Genomic DNA, 20,007 nt, shown 5'->3' with positions numbered 1-20,007 from the left:
AGCCACACTGAATGGAGCTTTGATTTGGGTTGCAAAATAAGAAAGTGATGCATATATACTTTAAGAAGTCCTCCTGTAGACTGTTCCCATTTTTTAAGGTGCTGTTGGGGTAAACAGCACTAAATTGCATCATACACCATTTCAAAATGAGGAGAAAGAACCCAAACCAGCAGCTGGATTAAAGAAAGACTCACAGTCTAGTATTTAATATAGATACATTTTAGTCTTTTAAACATTTTTTGGTAGGTTTTTGGTATTTGCAGGTTTGAGGTTGTTCTTTTGTATTGAGCCAGCTTTTAAAATTGTGTTATTTTTTACAGATGTTTTTAGCTTTTTTCTTGTGACTATATCTTAATCTCCCTTTGCACCCATAAAACCCCACAAAAGATCATGTTGCTGCTCTGAAGACCATGTTTTGAGACAGGATTTTCATGCATACTCATTAACAGCCCTACCTATGTCTGATGGTAACATACCGCTAAGACACTGATTGGTATTTAACAGTCATCCAAGCCGAGGACGGTGTTTCTAGGTGAAATACTCCAACCAGGTGTGCGTCTTGTGACTTCAACACACAGAGAAGAATCTGTTGCTGCTATCAGTGCAGTCGCTGTTGTGTTATCTAAGAAGCTGAAATTCCTTTGCGAGCCTTTAAGCTCTGCAAGTAAAATGAATAAACTTAAACCCCCAACACTGTGAATTGGCTGTCAGTGGGGAGTAAACCTCGGAATGTCACTGCTGGAAGGTCAGACCTTTGCTTCTGGGCTTTAGCTTCTACCAAGTAGCATGTTGGCCAGGTAATGAGGTAAGTCTTTCCCAAACACGCTGAGTGCATTCAAGGGAAGTTGTCCAAATTGTCCATGAATTTTCAAAGCACGCGGAGAAGTATGTTGTTGGTGAGGAGGAGAAAAAAGATTGTAAATTAGAAGGAACGTTTCAGGTAGTTAGTAAATGATATAGTAGTTACCTTGTGTTAAACCTTTGAATTTTCCTCCTGCTTCAGGTTTATGAGCACCAAGATGGAAGCAAGTCCCTGAAGCTGGGAGACTTTGGACTAGCAACAATTGTGGATGGACCTCTATATACTGTTTGTGGGACCCCAACATATGTAGCTCCAGAAATCATTGCTGAAACTGGGTAAATGTCTTCTTGCGATGATTCCTTAATGTGTACACAGTGGAGCATGTTCTCGTCAGTGTGCCAGATGGGAGTTCTTGCACTTAATATTTTTTATGCTGCCTTTGCTTGGGTATGATGCAGAGTCATGGCTCATGGAACAATTTAGTTGGAAATGATCTCTGAAGGCTATCTTATCCAAACCAGCTCAGAGCAGGGCCAAATTTGGAGTTATATCAGGTTCCTCTGCCAGTTGTTGGCCTCAAACTTCTCAGCTTAACACTGAGTTATGAACTAGACATTTGCAAATACAATAAAACTAATTCTTAAGCTGCCCCCAGAGACTGCTAACTACTGTTGACTCAATTTTATTTTGTTATCACGCACTATCCTCTTCTTCTGATTTGCTCCACAGAGTAAATGCCTAATTGCCTGAGCAGCCTGTGTCACATTTGCAGGCTTCCTGTTTGTAGGCATCACTCTAACTCAAGAATACAGAGCAATGTCTTCTGTGCACTCCGACATTCTGATCTAATGTAGTTTTAAGATGTAAATGTAAAAAAGATTTGAATGAGGAATTAGGATAGGTAGGTAGGACTTAGATAAAGTTCACATGAGAATATATAAGAAATTATTAATAATTCTGAAAATGTTTTGTCTGTTCTTGTACTGTAGTTCATAGGAGTTGGATGTCTCTAACCATGTCTCTCACGCTTCTAGATATGGCTTGAAGGTGGACATCTGGGCAGCGGGTGTGATTACTTACATCCTGCTCTGTGGTTTCCCTCCATTCCGTGGGTATGGACTGATCTATTCAACCATCCTTGTTCTGTGAATTGGTCCCTGTGCTGCTTTTGCATTAAACACAGAGATTCCCACTGGAAAAAGTTCTGTGCTCATAGGGTTTGTTTTTTCCCGTGCTCTGCATAGTAATTTACACAAACCCCATAAATGTCTGTGATTTTACTGTAAAATCTCTGTCTCATGTTTGTTTATTTTAGTTTAAACTTCATTGCATTACAAAACAAGACCCTCCATTACGGGTTCTGGGTGCCTTTGCCTGATGTTTAAAATACACAGTGAAATAAGCATCTTCTTTCATGGACCAAATACAACATACTTTGTGGTTGGTAAAAGGTAATTAAAATGTAAGCCACTTAATAAGGACATGTCAGATCTTTTCTCCCCCTCAAAGCGATTGCAAAGTTGTTGACAATCCTAAAGACAAGCAGGTTACCTCAGAAAGAATGTACCAAATGCACTTTGTGTTACGATCTCACCATTCACATCCATGGTTGCATGCTTGGGGGGAATCAACAGCTTCCAAAAGCATAAGGGATGACCAATTAAAAGCAATTTCAAGAAACCTATTGAAACCAGCTCTGGAAATAATTTCTTTGTGGGTTTTGTTGTTGTTTTTGTTTGGTTTTTACTTTACAGAAGTGGAGACGACCAAGAAGTGCTTTTTGATCAGATTTTGATGGGACAGGTCGATTTTCCATCTCCTTATTGGGACAATGTTTCTGACTCTGCAAAGGTGGGTTTTATACTTGATGATACTTCCTTCTCCAGTCTGATTCCGAGTGCCAGTGTCTAATGCATGCTGTTCTTTCACAGTGCTGTATTTGACATGTCTCATACATCTCCTGCTACACCTATAAATTCCTCTGGATCACCGAGCATGTTGTCATTTTATCACTGTCTGTCTATTAGATTCCAGGTGGTTCTGAAATGGACCCCGTCTCTATATGGTGTCCCACACAACAGAGACACCTGCAGCCCTTACCGATCAAGAAAAATTTTAAGTGACTTACACTTTGTAGCTTGAAAGCTCCCTGGGACTTTATGATGGGGACCAGGTACCAACCTGGAGCCTTTGAATATTATATAATAATATTATAGGGAGGCTGTTTTCCCCTTTTTAATCCCATTAGATGATATGTCTGTTGTTTCTTTCCGTCAAAGAACCAGGCCTCACATTGCCTGTAACTCCTTACTGTCGTCAGTGCGGTATGAAATACAGACTTGCTCTGGCCACCAGTTCACGGGCTGTAGCCTCTTGGCACATGACACAAAGGATGTAGAGCTTGAGGTGTGCTAAGGCAGATACAATGCTTTTCAGGCACAAATCCTGACAGAGTTCGTTTTACTTGCAGAGCAGATCAAGTTTTTTAGATCTCATTAGTGCACTGGAGCAACAGTTTAACTCATGGATTTTCTAGGGATCTGGCATTCACTATAGTCATGTGTATAAATATACATAGAGAGAGCTAATACATATAAGTATGTTAAAAAACAGTCAAAACCATAAAACTATTCATATGGTCATCCTGTAGATAAGTGCTTCATTTCTACCCGTTTACTTCTGTAGCCTCTAAGGCAAATCCAGGCAAAACTGTCTTCCTATTTCTTTCAGTGAGACAGTGTTTAATTAATCACACACAAAAATTTGTCGAAATTTGTCAGTGGATACAGGTAATGAGGGTAGTGTTCTACATTCTGAATCTCCATTCTTCAGAGAGCTAAATCCTGTTCTTACAGGTATGTAGGAGGCTGATCAAGACTAGTATTTTAGCCTGTTAACTAATAAGGTTAACGAATGAGATGATACAGTCATAGGGTTGAAAGAAGTCCTCTAAACCACATCGTGGTATTGTAGCAGGCTTTATTTCATAGCATCATAAACAAGAACTCTGCAAGTCCTTTGCCAATGGTGTTCTCCTGTGAAACTCCTTCCAAAGAGTTCAGTCTAAAATTTCTGTTTTGAAGCATTAGCCTGTTCATTTAACTTCTCCTTGTCAGTAAGAATTATGAACTTTGTTGATACCTCTTAATTTGCTGTCATACTGCCATCCTGTTTTCTGTGCACTCCACGCACTGGTGGAATTAAATGTATGTTTATTTACATGCTAGTTGAAAACTAGGTAATTGTGGAGGAAATCAAAGGCTAAAAAATTATGGGTTTAAGTTGGTTTTCTTTTTAAATATCCTCTATGTCATTTATACAACAGCTGAAAGTAAAATTCTAGATTTGCTGGCTTTTTTCCTACAGAGGAATTGGCTTTTTCTTAATGGGAAGCTAACCTAATTTCATGTGACCATCTGTTTTGTACATTATGTATTAAGTGCTTTTCTCTTAAACAGTGGCTACAGAACTGTAACTCAGAACTGTCTTCTAGCTTTTCCAGGTACTGTTAGATATTGATTTAAAAGTTCAGCTTGAAGTTCAGCAGTTCATAGTTGTTCTTTTTTTTTTCAACAATCTTAATATGTTTCTGCAGTTGATAGTTCACTCTGTGTTTGAGCACTCTTACATAATCAGTTGAAGAGCACTTCAGTGAATTAAATGTTGATTTGTTCTTTAAAAATGTTCTTTAAATTTGACCCAGTATTACATTTCTAGGAACTTATCACAATGATGCTTCAAGTAGATGTAGATCTGCGATTCTCAGCCTTGCAAGTTCTTGAGCATCCATGGGTTAATGTAAGTATTTTCAGGCTTGGAGATGCTACTTGTAGTTTGGCACCTTTGAGCTCTTTCTGTCAAGTCCTTTCTATGCCCTTTTGGAGCCAGCACATTCTTAAAATGCCACAGATTTAACTGGGAATGTGCTGGGTTACAGGGCTGGTTTAGTATATCACGCTTACCTTGGAGTATTCACTATTTTATGCATGCTCAGCTACGTTTTCTCTAAAATATTTTGGGCCGGGTTTTCAACAAATCTCAACCACACTTGACAAATTTATACCTCTAACAATCAGCTTGTGGGTTCAGTGACACATTTTGCTCTCCTAAAATCAGATGGACTCAAAAATCTGACAGTCATGATTAAGAGCTATTGAAATATAGTCTGTAGTGTTAAGCCTACTTGATCCACCATGAAACAGGGAAACCTTTAGAATCATATTTAGCTTCTGACGTTGAAATATACATATATTTATGTGCAGCCATATCCATTTAATCTGAGTTAGCATGAAATAGCTATTTATGTATCCTGGCTTATCTCTAAGTAACTGGACATTTGCCATAAAAAGTGGTAATCAGTGAGGTGGCATACGGATAAATCTGGCAGAGAATAAAGAGATTTCTCTTTAATGAAATTTGAGAGAAGGACGCTACTTAATAATTGTTAATTATATCAGACTATTTAATATGTGTTAAAATATTTGGATGACAAGAAAGAAAAACTGGAAAAAATCCAGATTCAAATTTAAAAGGGAAGATTGAGAAAAGAAATACATGAGCAGAGAAAAAAAATTAAAGGAGGAAGAAATAATGTTTTCTTTTGTTTGTTGCAAGTTTGAGTGTGCATTCCTCCCTGGAATACTGTTTGGTCCCTCAGCTGCCATATCCAAAATATTTCTTTCACTAAAACACTATTCTAAAAATTCAAATATATAGTAGTGCCAAATGTTAACTTTTTTTTTTATGAAAGTGTCTTCTATATCGCCCAGAGTAGTGGTGATCAGTTAAGTGTTTACTGAGCATATGCTTTAGTCTTTGAGGCTCCCTTATTGCCCAAACCAATTTTTTTTATAATTGTAAATGCTATTTCGTGCAGAGCACTTCTTCAGTGTATGAAGAGTGCAAGGATGCAGGACAATGTCTGATGAAAATCTTTTCATTTTTGAGATGACATTCAAGCAGCTGAAACGTTAATTTTCCTTGGTGCCAGGTGCTGTCCTTGGACATGGTGTTCTGTCACAGTTTGTAATGCCTTTTAATGACTGAGGTGTCTCTCTGTTCCTCTGCATGGGAGGAGGATGGGTAGGGGTTTCTGGGGTGCTGCTGAGGAAGAGATGGAAGTGACTGATCAGAAGCTACAGAGTGGGCAGGTCACCCACGGTGTCAGGCTGCGCACTGCTGCTGAGGTTACTGAAGCATCACTTGTTTACACCACAAAAGGATGCGGTCACTAATCTTCCACTTTTTCTGGAAAATATCTTGGAACTGTTAATGCTCCCCCCGGGCTCATTTTTTTTTTAACTTCAGTTAAACCACAGTGTATTTTAGGCAGCCATTTTAGCGAGATGTATTAAGAAGAAGAGGTGCAGCTCTCTGTCAGTAATGTGATGGCGATAGTGTGTGCAGGTGACATGAGGGTCGGCTCCCTGCCCTCGCTAGTGCGGGCTGACAGGGAGGGACAGGGAAAGGGACCAGGGGCTAAAGTCTTCTAGCACTTCAGAGCTCCGCTAACCAAACCTGAGCTCTGGCTACTGGAGCACCCTAGCAAATTCCTGGGTTTCTGTGCAGTAAGTTAAAATATGGAGCCCCTTGCCAGAAGATGCTGTAGAGGCCAAGTATAAGTGGATTCAAAAGGGAGTTTGGTACATTTTTGGAGGATGAGTCTATCGGTGCCTATTAAATATGGTTGTCTTGATACAACTCCTGGCTCACAAAGTTCTTAAGTACTTGGTTGGCAGAAACTAGGGGATATACCAGGGAAAGTTCAAGATCTACCTGTCTTCGTTAAAAGTACTATTTCATAAGCAGCGACTACGATGCACCATTGGAAACAAGATACTGTGTTCAATTTACCATTGGTCCAGCTCTGCTGTACCTCTTCTCATAGTTTTATGCTGATTATAATTCTTTGCAGTCAAAACCTGTAGCAGTTCTGTCCATAAATAAATGAAACAAATATTCCGTGACAGTTCTGTAATTTCTTCTTTTCTGTCCAATCGCTGCTTTTAGCAACTGAGACGAATCAGTATTTTGTCTTCAGCAGTGTGCTAACGATAGTTCATAACGCAGACCAAAATGTCTTTTGAATTCTCTTATGTGTCCTCCAGATATTTTTTCTGGAAGGAGAAAGGCCAGCACTGGGGCCAGTTCAGGAAAGTGCTGGAGCAAATTCCAAACATCGCTCCTATTTCAAGGCATCACACATGGAAATGCTTGATAGCAGGCATAAAATTAACTAGATGGCACTAAAATCCCAGTTCACTTCAGGAGAAATAAGAACATAGCTGAGTTGAAGCAGGTGCTTAAATGCTTTCGTGAAAAATGACGCTTCCCTGACATGGGTCGGGGCAGCGCACCGTAGATGGCCCCGCAGGGACAGCCTGCTTGAATATGGAGGCAGGATGGCACACTGCTGTCAGGTCCAACCTTGCATCCCCGTACCATCACCAGCTTGACCAGCTGCAAGTCTGCCACACAACCGTCCTGTACCTCATTTTCCCGGCTTGAGGACAGGAAATTAATATCCTTATCCCTGTTTATAAAAGGCTCTGAGATCTATGTGGCATGATTACCTGAGCAACTGTCTGCAACTTTCGTAAAATGCCATCTTTGTGAGAAGAAATGGCACATGGAGTTTTCACCTAACACTCCATTTTCCCAGATAAACTGTTTAAATACTTTTCCGTGGCATCAAATGCTGGACTTGACTTTCCGTTTTCTGATTTCGGTTTTGAACCTATTCGCAGAGTTGTAAACGTGCAGCTAAAATACCGGCTAGGACAGCTGGCTGGAAAAGCAGGCATATGTTTTCTTCGACAATTTTAAGAAACATTTTCTCTCTTTGATCAAACCTTTGATAGAAGTGTTGTAACTGCTTACACTGTATAAAACCGTTTTGTAGATTGTAAATAACCATTCTACTTTATAGCTGCTTACTATGTGATTACTTGGTAAATTGCTGAGATTCCTGGAATGTGCTTTGACAGTTTCAGTAGGAGCCAACCCTCATTTCGGTTTCAGTTTTTGCTATAAAAATAGCTGGAATCCTCTTGGAAACTGCAAAACTTGTTATGGTCAGAGTCAGACCAGTAAAGCAGTTCCTATGTCAATAATATCCCAGCTGTTTTCAATTCAAAAAAACAAAACCTGAAAAGATGTTGGCTATGTGCCACTGCCACAGATGGAGATCTTGAATTCTAAATGCAATTCAGCAGCAGTTCCTTGCCCCCTCCGTTGTGTTTATTTGGATTTGTCTCTCCTATGCAGTACACTTAGACCTGGAAACAAATCCATCAGTTTATACTTCCCCTACAGGGACCTCGGCTCTTTCCTTTACCTGCTCAAATTCTTTGCAAAACCAAAGAATTACAAAAGAGGTTGGAAGCTTGAGGTATGGCGTTTTAAACATATATATATTTTAAACATATATATGATATTGATAACCTGAATTATACTATACAAGTTACAGTACAAGCCTACTCTCTTTTTTTTGTACAAGTAGTAAATATTTCCTAATACAGCATTAAGGAGTGAATGCTGAAAGGGATGGACTGCATTCTGTAAATCCTTCTCTGTTAAAATAATCAATATAAAATGTGGTGTGTAGTTGCTGAAGGAGGAGGATGGCACACACCAGCCTCAAAAGAATTAGAGAAACTTGAGCTTTTACATATTTCTTTAACCATGTCTGCCTTGGAAATTTGTGTGCAAAGGAAATGAATAGTAAATAGTAATGAGCTGGACATTTGTAAGGAAGTTAATTTAAAAGGACATTTCATAGTTGGCAGCTGCGCTACTTTTGGTTACACCCTAGGACACTGCCCAAAGAAAAATTTCCTTGTAATCCTTAAAAGAAACAGAGTCGAAAAGCTTTTCCAGCACTTCTATTTGCTCTAATTTTGTGCTGTTACTTATATAATGACCTATTCATCTGATGATTTTAGACTTGGAAAGTAAAGCTCTTGTGACCGGCTTGTGAAATGGATCTGAGTGCTTCAGGGCAGTAGGAGTCTGGGAATCCTGAACTTTGTTCCATCTTTTTAACACTTCTTTTTCACTTGAGTGGCAATGTCTCCTGCCATAGAGAACAATGCAAATACGACAACTGTTTATTAATTACTCAAATGATGCCAAGACCCTCTGCCTCTTTTTTTTTTTTTAATTTTATTTTGATTTCTTGCAAGTAGACCATGAAACGTATTTTGTGGAGCCTGATAAAAAAAAAAACAACTATCTTCAGATGCCAAGCAGTTTACATTGTCCGGGTGAAAACTCATATTCTGGACCAGAGTTTTCAAGCTGTCAAAGGATTTTGACTGCTCAGCTTCTGAGATGTGCTCAGGAGAGCGCTTCTTTCAGAGCAGTCAATATTTTCTGAAGCTGATAACCCTTTAAAGTTCCCAGAGTTGAGCACCAAAAATCACTAGTCATCTTTTAAAAGATCTTGGCCTGCCTGCTAAAACTGAGATCAAATTCTGTGATCCTAACCTGCTGCAAGAAACAGCAAAAGGTTAAAATAGGGGAAAGGAACAGTTAACCTCTTTGGGGGCTGACATCCTTCCCATTACAGCAACCTGATGAAATTCTTGTCAGCAATGTTGAGCCTGTTATCCAATTCTACAACTTACCCTGCTGATTCTGGGGAATCTGATGGGGATTTTTTTTCCACTTCCTGCATTTTTAAACTGCAGAGCAGCTTGGTTTGTATGTAGTTAAACAGCTGTCATCTCTCACCCTCAGTATCTATCTATTTTATTGTTGGCTGAAGGGATTCCAGGAGCCCGCTAATACATATTAGCTTGTTTATAAAGCATGTTGAAATAGTAAAAAAAAAAAAGATAACTACTAAACATCAGGTAGCACCGACAGTAGAAAATTTAATAACCATAAAGTAATTCCCATATATCCCTATGCTGCATCCTAAATTGAGCTGGAAGATATTGCATCGAAAAGCTGGAGCCCAAACTATATGCCTCTGGCGCGTTGCCACTGGAACTGTGGGTGTGGTGCTTCACCAATAAAATATTACCACAGTCCTGGTAACTATTGTCTTCTCCGTAATTTTGTCTTTTTGACAAGACGACATGAACGTTTGGCAGGCTTTCATGTCAAGAAAGCCAAGAGAATGATTTCTTCCCCCACACTAGCGAAGAAGAGTTCACTTTACAGACTAGCTTTCTTCTGGGAAAGGGGAGGTCAGCGGAAAGCAGGTTATTTTTAGGGGTCATATACCACCAAGCCAAGACTCCCCAGTGCTAGACAATAATCAGCTACTGGGTTGTATTGTTTTGTTTTGTGTTTTGCAGCTGTGTGCACTTGACCATATTTTGCCAGCTGAGACATTTTGTTAAGGGGTGAGTGAGGGATCTCTAAACACAAACTCCCCAAGCTAAATAAATAACAAACCCTAACCACCCTCCCTAAAATTCCCATATGCTCACTGAACTAATGATTTACTGCAGCGACTCTGTAACTCTTTAAGTGCACTCAGAATTGCTGCAAAGCCAGAAAAAAAAAGTGTCTGTCATCTCTCTGTATTCTAATCTTATCTCTTTTTTGCCTCTATTCTGCTCAGATTTTGCTTAAGTGGAATTTAAGAACGTTTTCAATGGTTGATAGCTACACATCCCATGCAGTACCAGCTTGGGATGACCATTGTGGATGGATAGTGACCCGATATCCTGCATATTCTGCCTGTTCTGCTTTTTGTTGCCTATTCTGTCTATTCTGCGTATTGTTGTCTGAAATCCTGCATATCCGGCTAGCGGGGAAGTCTCACTGAGTGGTGGCTTTTTGCACTTTTTTCAGGCATAAGGGTCTTATTTGCAACTTCTAAAAAAACTCCTTTCTTGTCTTGGGCTTGAATTCAACCCACTGACTTGCACGAAAGTGCAAAGTCCCTTCTTTCTGCTAGGGTTTCGCCTCAGCGTCGAGGCTGCCTGCGTGCCTAGGTGCAGATAGATGGGTTTGCTCTGAAAAGCGGGATATCTGAGCGGGAGGAGGCACCTCCTGGTCCAGCTGGGTGGTTTCTGGGCTGGAGGTCGCCCACAGCCATCTCACTAGGTGGGCAGGACCGCAGAACACGTGTCTGCCTCTGCTTGGCCATGCAGTTTTGTGCCTACTTTTACCTCAGGTTCGCTCACGTTGAGAACATGTGTCTTTTGGCAAGGAAGATGAGGCCACCCACCGCTGTCTCCAGCCCTTCTCTGCTTTCCCAGGCAGTCTGTACCTCTGCCCGTCTTTTTCCCACAGCATCCCAGGCTTGTGTGCCTTGGGACTGGGGGAAGGAATTGCAGTCTCTTGTTATCCGTCAGTCGGAGATTCGATTTGCAGAGGTGGCTTTGTTTAACTATGGTTTTAGTACGCTACAGTCATAAGCTGCAGGGAATACCACAGCCTACCATGAGCTCACGCCTACCCTGTCCTGCAGAGGTACCAAAGATCCATCCTGGTATTGATGAGGTCGCGCGCTCACCCATCACGAGGGTCTCAGCCAGGGCATGTCTCAGCTCCCATCTTGCCTGGGTTTCCTCACCGTGGGACTTGCTGAGCTGTGGCTCTAACATTCACCCAACCTCATAGCCCACAAGTTTGTAACCTTTACAATGAGACAAGGACTTTGTTGACATCTCCCAGGGCTTTTTGGAGATCTTTTCCTGCATCCTACCAAAACAGGGCCTCTGGTTTCTCTAATCTCTTCGGCACTTCCTACTTTTGAGATCATTACCTTTAAATTTATGTCATGAGTAAACAAAATCATATACAACTCTGAGCTTATCAAGCTTTGAAATATTAATGGACCTAAAAATAACTTGGCAGTGGTAGTCAAGACACAGTAGAAAGAATAGTAAAATATGTAACAGTTATTATTAACTAACATCACCTAAAGTTTGAGAGGAAGATATTGAGTAAAGAAGAAGACGGAAGCTGGTTCATGACATAATATGGTGTTCATCTTATAATTACCTTAGATATGTTGATGGAAACAATGACTGACACGTATTTCATTACAAAACTTTTTGTAAACTTTTCTACGTTGGCAGGTGCTATCAGAATCACCTTGCAATTTCTTTATCTTGCCTTTTCTCCCTGAAGTTTTATTTTGCTTTATTTCTCTGCAGGATGATGGCCTTCCAGAGAATGAACATCAGCTCTCAGTAGCTGGGAAGATAAAGAAGCATTTCAACACAGGCCCTAAACCGAACAGCACAGCAGCTGGAGTTTCTGTCATAGCAGTAAGCATCTGAAATACACAGCCAAAAAACTTAAATATGTGTCCACAAGGCAGTGTGTGTTTAGGATATGCCATCAAAAGAAACCAGAGAGTGTTAATCTTTAGCTAATTCTAGCATTTAATTAATAAAAACTTAGTTAGACTGGTATTCTGCACAATTTCTCCATCGATTCTCCTGGTGAGTCACATTGTTATTTAACAGCTTTAGAAGGTCTAACAGTACACACACTTCCACATTTTGTCAGAAGATCAGTGGACCTAACTCCAGTCTAGATTCAACAATTTGAGCTATGGGATCATGACATTTTACTTGGCAGCAGAATCATCACATGGATTGAGGCCGCACAGAGGTTGTAGCAGAAGGACAGCAGCACTTTAAAATGGGAATTGCCTCAAAATTGTAACCGAAAATTTGTATGGCAGCCTAAGTTTCTTTCTCTGAAGACATCAAAGAGAGCTAGGATGCCTCACTGCTACCTTCATAGTTGATATGAGCATAGCCACTTCAGATTTAGCTGAGTAGCGGCATTTTACTGTACTGCCACATGCAAGCTGCTTCCCTTTAAGCAGAAGCACTTAATTGGGTAAAGACTTAATGGAGTTCCTTGCTGCCTTCTGTCATGGTGCAATTCCAGTTTAGGCATTCCAGGTTAGAACGTGTCGGAGCTTCTGAAACCAAGCTTGACCAAACTTTCTGCCAAGCTTTACTGAGGCTTCAATGGCATCCTCAGTGTAGCATACATCGCATACCTTTGTATTTTTTCCCCAAAGATGAACATGTGTATTAGATATATACATGTGCACAGAATATATTCAGTGTGTAATGAGATTATTCATACTAATGCCATTGGATAGTAACATGCACATCCTTCACATTTTTGATACATCTGCCTGTGTTTGTAAGCTTTTCTTTATTACTCGTGGTAATGTTAACGCTCCAAATGGTCACTAAAAATAAGTGCCACGTTAAGCATAACCATTCCCATATCAGATTACTCAGTGTTCATTCCCAGCTTCCATAAATTGCAGGTGGTGTGACTGCACATGTACACTTTCTTGTACTGTTTCCACTTTCATGTTTCTCAGCTCAGCCCCTCCAGTGGTGAGTTAAATCAGCGTGAAGTAAACTCAGCTCAGCACATGCAATCTGGCTCACAGGTGTGAACTGTTTGTGCAGCAAAACGGATACTCTCTCAAAGTTACTTGGTATAAGTACTTAAAATTTCAAGCTGTGCCTCTCTCATATTTTTTCTTTACTCTTTCCAACCCTGGACGTCCTCAACATGGAAGCAAGTTGTTCCTCATGCTTTTCCTAGATTTTCTCAGTCATCAGCTAACATAGTCAGCATTTGCATAGTCAGCATTTATTTATTTTCATTTTTAAGCAATAATACTGCAACAACTCTCCCACAACTAAAACATCACATACCCATTGCTCATCTGAAATGCAGGTATGTTCTGTACAGACTAGCTGAAACCGTGTTCCTTTCGAATGGACTGCCAGCACGCTTGTCCATGAGAATTACTGCTCAGATCCTCCATGCTAATGACTTCAAAGCTTAAAAGCAAGAAATGATGCCTCTGTCCTCATCCATCCCTCGCCTCCTTTATGTTTTTAATTTCCCCACCCTCCTCTTTTTTTTCTTTGCCCCAGTTGCTCTGCCAAAGAATTGTTTACAGCAGTTTGACACTTGAGTAATGAAAAAGGCACTGTAGTGAATCTTTCCACTGCAAAACATTATAAATCAGGAAAAAAAAATATGTATATGTTTCATTATATTCTTAATGGCTTTTATTTGTTTTTTAGTGTTTGGAAACTTAACAGATTATTTTTAGTGATCATCTCTATGGGTGAACATCATACTCTGGCACAATTAATCCTGCAACTTGGCCTATAAAGTAGAAATGTTTAGAATATTTTTACAGAATTCAGAAAGTGGTTTGATTAGCTCGTGTCAATTCTTGTCGAAAAACTTGGAAGAGAGGGGAAATATAGACCTCTTTAGTGTTTTGGTAATGTTCCAGAAAGTTGGATAATTTTGATTTTAAGAATAAATTACCTTTATTTTCTACAAAACTAATTGAATAAGTAAAATAGAGCCAAAAGCAAAACAACAAAGCCTTTATTTGTTGTTTCTGCATTTGAAAGCATACTTAATATACGTGTGACATGCATGGCATCAGGGTTTTACCTTTGGGAATCTTCCTTTAACTATGCAATCTCAAATATCATAGAAGTAAATCTGATTAACGAAGACTGCTCTACATTTAGAATTTTCAAAGTATGTACAGATGCTGTAACATATTGTTCAGCACTTAAGATGTGCACTAAGTATATTTTCTACAAAAATACTGTTTTATTGTGCCTGCCTGTATGTTTACTGTAACTTTTTGAGAGAGTGCTTGGGTATATAATATACAGAAATGCCTTCTATATATTATATAACACATCTGTGTCTGTGTGTGTGTTTGTGAAAACGTGTTAATATGTGCATATATATATATAGCTTACTTAATAGTATAAAAGATTATAACTCTGTGTACAGAGATAGCTAATATGTAGTATTTAGTTCTTAATTTGTCCTCACACTGGTATGATCATATATGCCTGTTTTCTTCGGTGGTAAGAAGTAACACACCTCAAAGATCTCAAACAGTATTTGTCATATGCACCAATTAAAACTGTAATATGAAAACTAAATTCCTAAAGATGTGTTTGTGGTCAGCTTGACTGGAAGGAAGCTCGAAGACACGTGTATTTTACGTATGTCTACTATGGCTACTGCTTCCTTCAGCAATTTCCAAATACATTGTGTTGACTCCTTTAGTTCAGACTCACATCTGCTTTGTTGATGTGGTCAGTAAAGGTTGTCTCTGACCATTCAGGGCAGAGACATCCTACAAGTCCTTGTGCATGTGTCCAGACTTCAAGTTTGTCCACATTTGAAAGGATTTGTCCGCTTGGACAAACTACCGTAATGAACATGTTGTGCGTGCCTAGCAAAGTAGTTCCTTTGCTGATGTAGCAGAAGATGATTCCTCAAACAAAATTAACTGTACAGGCAAAGAGACTTTTCTGTTGATACATTAATACATCATTAAAAGTTCTGCCAGCATAACTATGTCAGTTGAGAAAAAATTCCTTTAAACCAACATAGCTTTGCCAGCAAAATTTTAATCGGAGAGCTAGCTTTTAAAACACCAAAAGAATTAACAAGTCCCTAAAAAAACCACCGCTTGCTGATGGGAGAGTATGTAGGAGAAAGATCTTGCCCTGTTCTTAAACTCTTGTCATAGGGATTGACTACCGGTCTCTGTAGGAGACAGGGGCTGGGCTCGTGCCCCTCCGGGCTGTGTCAGAGTGGCCGCCTTACTGTTAAGGGTGTGCCAAAATATTTGCAGGATCAGGTTTCTCCTACAGCTTTCCAATAGAAACAGTATTTTGTAGTTCTGCGATGGTGTTTATAAAAGATACTGAAGTAAAAACATAACGCCAGATTTTTACTAAATAGCCTTTTTAAAATGTGGGGGTAGATTTTTTTCCTTCATTTCTCCAAGGATATCATCCATTGTTTTTTTCTTTGGCCACAAACCAATACCCCGTGGCTGTACCCTCTGGCCTTTAGTGGCAGTGGCTAAAGTGACCGAGAGACAAAATAATTTTTTTAAGAAAGCTTTTGTGATTCAGAGGTGTGCTGTAATTCCTTGTATGAACCGAACATCGTTTAATTTGTGTTCTTGTCTGAAGTGTTAAAGCTTTGCCTGTATGTCGTCACTCTTGTGCTTGTGTTTTTGCCATTGTTTAGACAGAGGAAAAGACTAATGACAATCTTCTGTTAAAGAAGGTATGAGGTCTCTGTCTTGGCAATGGGAGTAAACTCCAGCTGGAGACTCAGAGGAATCGAGTAGGACAGCAAAAGATAAAAGCTGCTCAGAAAGTCAATGCAGCTCTCTGCCTCTCACAGGGTCCCAGCTGGGCTGGGGACACGGGCACGGCGACGCTGCCCTCACTCCGGCAAGGGGAAGGCGGCGGATGGGTTGTTGCCCTGCGTTCTGCCGGTTTTAAAATAAAATTACAAATTCCAAGCGGCATTTTTAGCGGTGGGACTTCTTGGATGGCGTGGAAGAGAAGCCAACTTTAGTCTCTGAGTTTTTGCTTGGCTTAAAGATGAACCCGTGTCTTGGCTGTCACTTCCCATCTATTGTCTGTGTTGTCCTGGGGTCACTGTCCGCAGTCGGGTTTCTCACGGCAGGGTTTCCACACCGACGAAATTGTTTCAGCTCGTGTTAGGAGGCAACTCTCCCCATTTTCTCTATATTATTTTTTAGCTATTCGATTTTAGGGCAGTATTTTGGATCTGCTTTTTAAGAAAACATCCCTTTTGTGTATTTTATGTGCAGCATACAAGGAAGCCAGTAGATGGCAATAGCAGACCGGTGTAGTTAAGCCAGCAGAAAATTAACTCTAGGTACAAGGTTCTCATGGTTTCAAGCAGAAAACGTCCTTTAAATAATTCTAAATAAGATGAAAGCGGCATTGTTTTAACAAAATGGAATAAATTATTAAATTCTACACTTGCAGGGCAGTCATCAAGAAAAATTTAAATTTGCAGTTAGCTCCTAGCTACCCTTGAAGTGGTTAGTTACTGGAAATGTGTTGAACTGCTTTTCTGAATTTAGAATTACAAACTGTCATCAGTATTGGAAATATATGCCACGCTCCTATTGAAGCACAAAATGGCCCGTTCTCTTCATAGGGCAAAATGTGAAAATCTTGGCAACTAACGATTTTAAAGCGGGCAGAGTCTCCCTCAAGATATTGTCCCCTAAAATTTTATTTAACTCAGCTAAATGATGTCTCCAACGTCTGCTAGTGCAGCACAGAAGGGTTAGAGAAAACAACGCATTTTCTTTGTTCCTCTGCACATGATTCTGCTAATGATAAACTAAACTTAAAAGATCTGTATTCCTTAAGTAATATCATGAGCACACTTTCCTGGACACAATGTTAAGTTCATTTCCATTTTGACTTTAATTGGTGCAATTTTAAACCGAGTAGTTTTGTACTGTTATCTTTTTAAGCATGAGGTGTAAGCTGAAATGATAAACAATGTTATTCATGGCTCTGAGTAGTCCGACTCTCCAAGGTTAACGCATTTTTAGAAATGAATTACCATGATTGATGGGGTATCAAAACCTGATTCTTTTCATCTTTACACATTCCATGATTATGAAGCAGTCTAATTTAAGCCTTGTGTAGTCTGTCTAGCCTGCTCCTTGTGATGGTTGCACTGCATTTTTTTTAAATTATTAAACCTCTCAGTTTAATTGCAAAAGATAATTTTCCATTACTGGTATGTGCAACTTAAAAGGGCACTTCTGTCTTTGGAGGTAACAAGATATTTGTCAGACTTTTAAATGAATGCATTATGCATTAAGTAACCTATTTCGAAACTCCATTTTAGTCTGAATAAATCGGCTTCTCATTTAGCAAGACCGAATCTAGAGTTAGTATCTTTTTCTTTTCTTTCTTTACTTTTTTTTTTTTCCTTCAATTTTGTTTTCGTCTCCGGTACATAGCTTTAGGATGTTAGATAAGTGCCTTCTGAAAGTGAAAATAGTAAATATGCACTAAATAAGGAACAGTTTGCTCTGGAGTCTGAATTCTTTAGCCTAATGTCGATCCACTGAGTTGCCCCGTTTCTCTCTGCTCAGCTGGACCACGGGTTTACCATCAAGAGATCAGGGTCTTTGGACTACTACCAACAACCAGGAATGTATTGGATAAGGTATGAGATGGTGCAGCGCCAACAGTCAGTGTTTCCATGGCAACGTGCTGGCAGTCTCCATTAACCAGTTCCTTCAGTGGATAAACATGCTTTTTGATTTGTTATCCGGTCCATATGCTGCTTTATCAGTTTCGTTTTAATCTTGATTGAGATGCCACACCCCCCCATTCCCTTTCTTCACCCATCCCTCACACCCACATCGCCAGCTTTCTTTTCATCGCACATGCTCAGTACCAATTTCCCCTATAGTTAAAAAGACAGTGTATATAGAAAATCTACTAGATATGCTGAAGTACGCACCCTCCCCCTCCCTATTGCTTGTTAAGGCATCTGCTTCCCCTGCGCTCCTGTTTGGAAACACATGGAGCAGCAACAGGCTCTCAGCATATATTTTCCTCTTTTTCCATGCGAGATGTGGAGCTATATACTGTCATTTTAAACCCACTAAACACAATCCTTACCTTAGATTGAACAATGCATTCACGCAACGCGGTCCGTAGAAACTCTCCCAAGTTCAATGAAATACAATGCATTGTATGTGCTGGTAAGCTTGTGTTTCTAACAATGCATTCTTTCTCTTTTCTTTTTAAAACCCTTCCGATACCTATTTTTTTGATTTTATTTTTATTTTTTTTAAATATTGCATGAGTCTTTTGAATATATTTTTCTTCATTGTGTAACTGTGCCAGGGTTGTCGTTAGCTGGCTCAACCTGTATGATGTAATGGGGCTCTGGGCGGGAGGGGGTTATTCTGGAGTGGGGGCAAGGAGGGATCCAGGTCTGATAGCCCACACGAGGCCTCTGCACCTCCTCAATCAATCCAGAGTCCTGGAATTTCCATCAAGTGGTTATTTGCTGGCTTTTTTCCTTCTTGTTACTCACAAGACCTGCATTTTGATAGCTGGAGAAATTTTTATAAGTTTCTTGCAAAACCTGTGTTTTCTAACAGTGCAGTGATTGAAGCCGTTAAAAACTCGTCTGTGAGGTATTTGGAAAAACTCAGCAAATTAACCGCATTAGCGAAACAGCAGAGATGGTCACTGCACATGTTTCCAGTCAAGTAAAACTCCCACCTTGGATCATTTCACCGAGTGCATGGATCGGGCTACAGCACGGTTTCCATCAAACCTAACAGTTCCCTAAACGCACACTGAGGGTTAAGTAGATCCTGATATGGATGTTCTGGGGAAAGAAAAAGAAAAAAAAACAGCCAAAAATAATCCAATTTTTCGGGCAAAAAGTAAAAAAAAGTAGTTGCCATCCATCAGCTGGCTAGCAAGAATTGAGAATGACTCCAAGCGCTGGAGTGTGCAGCAGTACCTGTAATTCCAGTCCATCGCACTTGCGCTGGTGGCTATAAACCTATGGTGACCTGGGAGGACATAGCAAAACCTGCCTGGTCTATCTCGTCGCTTGGCATCGTGCGTCGCAGGCTCCAGCCCTGTAACGCAGCCGAGAGACGGCAGCACAGCAGCTGTGCTTTTTGGTTTTGCAGAAGGGCAGAATGGGGCCGGGGTGTCCAGTTTTAGCTGAGTGTGGGTTTGATAGTATTAGAGGACTCTGCTCATGAAGGAAAGATGGCATTTTGTGTCAAGCAGGACTTGTCAAATAGTTGCCAATTTAATACCTCCTCTGTAAAACAGGGGGAAGGCTCACATGAGCTTTATTTATCTTCCCAGAGTTTACTTGCTATCCGTGATCAGCTTACACTCCTTCTCTGCTTTGCTATTTTTATTTTACACCAAAAAAAAAAAAAAGAAAAGAAATCTTTCTTTCCATTTGCTATACGCAACGTTTGGATCTTTTGAAGCCCCAGCTTCAGGGGGAGCAGACCACCAGAAACAGGAGCCTGCGATAAATGCGAGCATCTCCTCGCAGATTGGCCTTGACTCAGTTTAACTGCATAGCCCAGGTTTTGAAACAAACCATATGCATTTTGTGGAGGTGGTGGTGGTGGGGAAGGCTCTAATTCTGCAACTTGGAAAATAAATAAACGCTATAAAAAAAAAAAGAAAGCCATCTGACTAAAGCAGTAGTAATGGCTGCCATCAGCATACAAAATGACATATCCCTGAATAATGGGCTGAAGCAGATGGGCGATAATCTCTCTTATTCATACATAAACTGCTCTGTTTTCCAGCTGGGGGCAGTAACAACAATGTTTATAATTAGTGCTTTCTAAA

At 40.0% G+C, this 20,007-nt stretch overlaps 1 protein-coding gene across 3 annotated transcripts in view; it reads left to right on the top strand.

The window, feature by feature from the left end:
* Positions 1 to 20,007, top strand: part of DCLK1 (doublecortin-like kinase 1) — a 250,830-nt gene that overhangs the window by 222,866 nt on the left and 7,957 nt on the right. For 2 of the 3 annotated variants that reach the window (XM_009888394.1, XM_009888396.1), the window contains 5 exons: positions 1,004 to 1,137; positions 1,837 to 1,914; positions 2,557 to 2,653; positions 4,520 to 4,600; positions 11,923 to 12,036. In XM_009888394.1, coding sequence (XP_009886696.1) covers positions 1,004 to 1,137; positions 1,837 to 1,914; positions 2,557 to 2,653; positions 4,520 to 4,600; positions 11,923 to 12,036 — 504 coding nt within the window. Of the gene's footprint in view, positions 1 to 1,003; positions 1,138 to 1,836; positions 1,915 to 2,556; positions 2,654 to 4,519; positions 4,601 to 11,922; positions 12,037 to 17,750; positions 17,825 to 20,007 lie in introns of all 3 variants that reach the window. The other variant, XM_009888395.1, reaches the window with a different exon arrangement.

Source organism: Charadrius vociferus, unplaced genomic scaffold (assembly GCF_000708025.1).
Source record: "Charadrius vociferus isolate BGI_N301 unplaced genomic scaffold, ASM70802v2 scaffold16, whole genome shotgun sequence".
Classification (NCBI taxonomy): domain Eukaryota; kingdom Metazoa; phylum Chordata; class Aves; order Charadriiformes; family Charadriidae; genus Charadrius; species Charadrius vociferus.
The sequence above is the reverse complement of the archived record's forward strand: the minus strand, read 5'-3'. Positions and strand labels throughout refer to the sequence as shown.